This window comes from Tupaia chinensis, unplaced genomic scaffold (genome assembly GCF_000334495.1).
Source record: "Tupaia chinensis unplaced genomic scaffold, TupChi_1.0 Scaffold143996_1, whole genome shotgun sequence".
Classification (NCBI taxonomy): domain Eukaryota; kingdom Metazoa; phylum Chordata; class Mammalia; order Scandentia; family Tupaiidae; genus Tupaia; species Tupaia belangeri.
Genome location: NW_006203847.1, coordinates 4,027,762 through 4,032,299, shown reverse-complemented (window position 1 = coordinate 4,032,299; position 4,538 = coordinate 4,027,762). Strand labels below are relative to the sequence as shown.

Genomic DNA, 4,538 nt, shown 5'->3' with positions numbered 1-4,538 from the left:
GCCCTTAACTACCATGCCACCTGCCAGTCCATAAGATATCTATATATATATATATATATTGCTGTAGGGTGGACGCACTTGCTAGAGAAACAGCGGGCGAGAAAGTGAGAAATCACCCCCCAGGGAAGATGGCCATGCCACAATCTCTTCTTTTGGTATTTTGGGCATGCACACACACATGCCTGGTGTGTTTCAAGCTGCCAGTTCTGGGACTTGATCCATGGTCAGCTATGTGGGAATCCAACCACCTTAACCATATGGCCAACTGCTATTCGAGTCCCACAACCTGTGGCTTGAAAAAGCACACTGGGTGTATGTGCATGCATGCCCCAAATCCCATAGTGAAGAATGGAGGGAAAGGGGTTGCTGCTTGGCTATACCCCTCTGGGAGGTGCTCTCTGACTTTTCCTTTGTCTGTCTCAGACAAGTGCACATGCCCTATGGCAACTTCCCTCCCCCCAAAAAAATTGGGGCTGGCTGTTGGCATGGTGGTTAAGGGTGCTGGACCCCACATGGCCTACAATGGTTTGAGTCATGGACCTGGTGGCTTTCTCTCTCTCTCTTTCTTCCTCTCCCTCACTCCTCCCCCTTTCTCCCTCTGTGGACAAATTAAATAAATTGGGACCAGCAGTTGGCGTAATGTCTGTGTCGCAGGACTCCCATGTAGGTCAACCGTGGTTTCAGTCCCAGACCCAGTGGCTTAAACTCATGCTAGGCGCTGCATGCCCTTAAACTCATGTGTGTGCATGCCGAAGATCCCGAGAGAATGGAGGAGAAGAGATTGCAGTGTGGCCATCCCCCCTGGGGAGTGATTTCTCACTTTCTGTTTGTCTCTCGTCTCTGTCTTTCTGGCGAGTGCATGCGCCCTGTAGCAAAAACCTCTCAAAAAAAATTAAAATAAATCAAAAGTCAATAAAGTTAAAATAATCCTTAAAAAATAAAAAATACTTTGTTTTCTTTCTTTCTGTCTTCTCTGTTCGTCCATCTGTCCTTCCTTCCTTTCTTGTTAAGCCTCTTTCTTTCTTTCTTTCTTTCTTTCTTTCTTTCTTTCTTATCTTTTTTTTTTTTTTTTTTTTTTTTTTTTTTTTTTTTTTTTTTTTTTTTTTTTTGCTAGAGGGCATGTGTGTTGCCAGAGGGAAAGAAAAAGCACCCTCTATGAGGGAATGGTTACTGGGTACCACCAAAAATACCTTTTCCATCTCTCCCTCATTTCAGGATTTTGGGTACACATGCACATGTGTTTATCAAGACCCAGGATTGGGACTTAAATCACATAGTTGTCCGTGTAGGATCTCATTCATGTAAACACCAGTCCATAGAGCTGACCCCAAATAGTTTTTTTTTTTTTTTAAATAAATTAGGATTTTAGGATGTGAAAGCCTATTCTACATTTGATGACAAGCTCTAGAATTCCAGAATACTGTTTACACAATTCTTTAGGTTATAGTAAGAATACAGCTGGATTAACTCTTAGTGATCTTGTAGAAGAATAATTCTGGGACAGTGATTTAGGGCAATGAGGGAAGACCATGTTAACAGTTATATCTAAATAAAGATTTTGCTATCTCTCTCAGAGAAAAATGATAAACTCAAATTAGTGGTATATATAGTATTTGATTATTTAAGGATTAATTTTTGGGTCGTTCATTCTTACTTTTAACTATTATCCCATTTGTTATTTTGCTGTTCACTAATATTTTTTTAACAAAAAAATTTAATGGTTTGCTCTATTATCTTTACTAGAATAAGGTAGGAAATGCAGTGTTTTGGACTTCTGTATTAATTATTAGCCATTTATGATGTTTTTTAGAGTTCAGAATCAATGGGAAAATCAAACCATCTTTCTTGAATGATGTCTACTCTACTGGAAGAGATCATTAGGAGTTTATCAGTATGTTATTTGAGCATCTATTTTTAATTTTTTCTTTTTTTTTTTTTTTTGAGAGATTTTCACTGTAGGGCGCGTGCGCTCGCCAGACAGACAGAGAGAGACATAGAGACAGAAAGCGAGAAATCACCCCCCAGGGTGGATGGTCACACCGCAATCCCTTCTCCTCCATTCTCCTCTCAGGATCTTGGGCACGCACGCACACGCGCCCAGCGTGAGTTTCAAGCCACCGGGTCCGGGACGCGAACCGCGGTTGACTACGAGGGAGTCCAGCGACATAGCCATTACACTAACTGCTGGTTCCCCTATTATTAATTTTTAAAAAAGAATTATTTTATGTTATCATTATTATGTTTTCTGTGAATGCTTTTCCTATTTTATTTGATCATTATTATTTTTTAATTTGATCAGAGAGACAGAGAGAAAGGGAAAGTGAGAAAGCAAGCTGTCAGGTCTAGGACTTGAGCTACAGTTGGCCCCAGCACCTTAACCGCCATGCCTCCTGCCAGCCTCTGAGCATCTATTATTAATTGATATGTTTAGTCTTACTTGCTCCGTCTTTAGGTGTTCACTGAATAGATTCACTTGGGAATAAAAGAAAAACTTAAAAAAGACAATTAAAACAGAAGGATACATGTAACACTAAGAACTTCATACTTAAGCTTCGGCCAGTCTTTATCATTTTGTATAGATTGGTCATTTGCTTCGAGATCATTTCATCATTTAAGAAATGTATTTTTAGAGCCAGGTGGTGGTGCAGTGGTGACACAACTTTATCCATGTGTAAAGGGTCCTCGGTTTTTTTATTGGGCCCTTCCTGAACATGCATGGCAAACATTACTGTGATCTGGGCCAATTGAGACTGGGATTGGGTTGTGGTGTGAAGACCCTCTTGTCTGTCTCCTTCAGAAGAAATAAATAAACTTAAAAAAAAGAAAAGAAAAAAAAATGTTCTTTTCTTCTTTTAGAAGTTTTTGCCTTAGGGTGTGTGTGCTTGCCAAAGAGTGAGAACGAGATAGAGGCAATGAGAAGGAAAGTGAGATATCAGTCTTCAGGGTGACGGTCACACTGCTATCCCTTCTCCATTATCTTGGGATTTTGGGCACTCCTGCATGCAAACGCGCCCGGCTTGTGTTTCAATCCATTGGGTCCAGGACTTGAACCGCGGTTGGCCATGTGGGATTCCAGCGACATAACCGCTAAATGATCTGCTGACCCCAGGAAATTTATTTTCAACCTTCAAGACTAGGAACGATAATATCCTTTCTGTGGTCAGTCTTGCACTTAGTTTTGTTATAAATGACGTTTATCTGTTCTCTATGTGATATTATTGGTGTTTAAATTGATTGTTTTAAGTTCCTTGAAGAGGGGGCAGTGTGTCTAATATTTTCTTCCTTTTTCAATACAATGTGGTGGTATTATGAAGTGATTATTAATAAGCCAAACTCTGTACTGTGTTTCCTACAATGTAGGAAGAATCTCTTTTTAAGGTATCTTAAAATAACATTGTAAGCTTTTATTAGGTCCTTTTAACCATACCTGCGTACCATCAGCAAAAAAGCTATAAATTTTCAAGCATCTCTTATTATGGTTTAAACCATATTAGGGATTTTGGGACCAATTACAGAGTCAGCAACCTCTTCCTATTCTCTTCTTTTTTAGGGTGTATATTAATATATAGACATAAAACTAGGCTATAGAATCATAAGAAATAGAAAGGTTGTCTATGACATAAGCTTTTCTTCCACTCCCTTAATTTGGTGTTAACTGTAGGGCTGTAAGAATTGTAATGTCCATATCTAGAAAAAGAAACTAAAAGTGAGGAAACTTTTTTTTTTTTTTTTTTTTTTTTTTTTTTTTGCTAGAGGGCCTGTGTATTTGCCAGAGAGAGAAAGGGACAAGGGGAGAGAAGAAAGCACTCCTCATGGGGAAATGATCATGCTGCAATCCCTTCTCTATCTCCTTCCTTTTGGGATTTTTTTTTTGGCATGCACACACGCCTGGACCTAGGATTTACCGTGTGGTTAGCCATGTGGGATTGGCTGTCTTAACTGCCACATCATGGAGCTGGCTCTGTGAATACAATCTTTATTTACTAAAATATATCAGCAGGCACTGGGGAATTTGGCTTTTAAGTATGGGTATTTCTTCCCAGTATTTTTGAAGTGTTCATAATAAATATATCATTTGTTCATTTTTTAAAGGAATTGCCTGTCATAGAAGAAAGAAGCTAACCATCATTTTACCCACGTAAATATATGAATATATTTCTGACATGGGGGTGTTCCAGAAGATGATAAAGAAATGATAGCAGCTCCAGAAATACCAACTGATTTTAATCTACTACAGTAAGTATATTTTGTTCACTTTTGAATTTTATTCCACAAGATGGGAAATATATGAAGTTAAATTTGCTTTTGTTTGAAAATCTAGTATCTAAGATACTATGTATGCCTTGAAAGCAGTTTGTATTAATGCTCATTGGGCTGTGTATAATAATAATTCTATACTTTTCAGAGCTTTGTTTTTCATTTTGAAATTACATACTATATCACTTATTCCTTTTTTTGCCCCGTAGATCTGATTTTTACAACTTGATTTTCTTTTTCTTTTTTTTTTTTTTTTGGAGAGGTTTTCACTATAGCTTGCG

The 4,538-nt window shown here is 38.3% G+C and overlaps 1 protein-coding gene across 6 annotated transcripts in view; it reads left to right on the top strand.

Annotated features, from left to right (window-relative positions):
* Window positions 1-4,538, top strand: part of STAG2 (STAG2 cohesin complex component) — a 169,616-nt gene that overhangs the window by 58,184 nt on the left and 106,894 nt on the right. For 3 of the 6 annotated variants that reach the window (XM_006165696.3, XM_014583027.2, XM_027767189.1), the window contains exon 2: window positions 4,093-4,236. In XM_006165696.3, the coding sequence (XP_006165758.1) occupies window positions 4,193-4,236 (44 nt within the window). In that variant the 5' untranslated portion in view covers window positions 4,093-4,192. Of the gene's footprint in view, window positions 1-4,092; window positions 4,237-4,538 lie in introns of those variants that run through there. The other 3 variants (XM_027767187.1, XM_027767186.1, XM_027767190.1) reach the window with 1 other exon arrangement.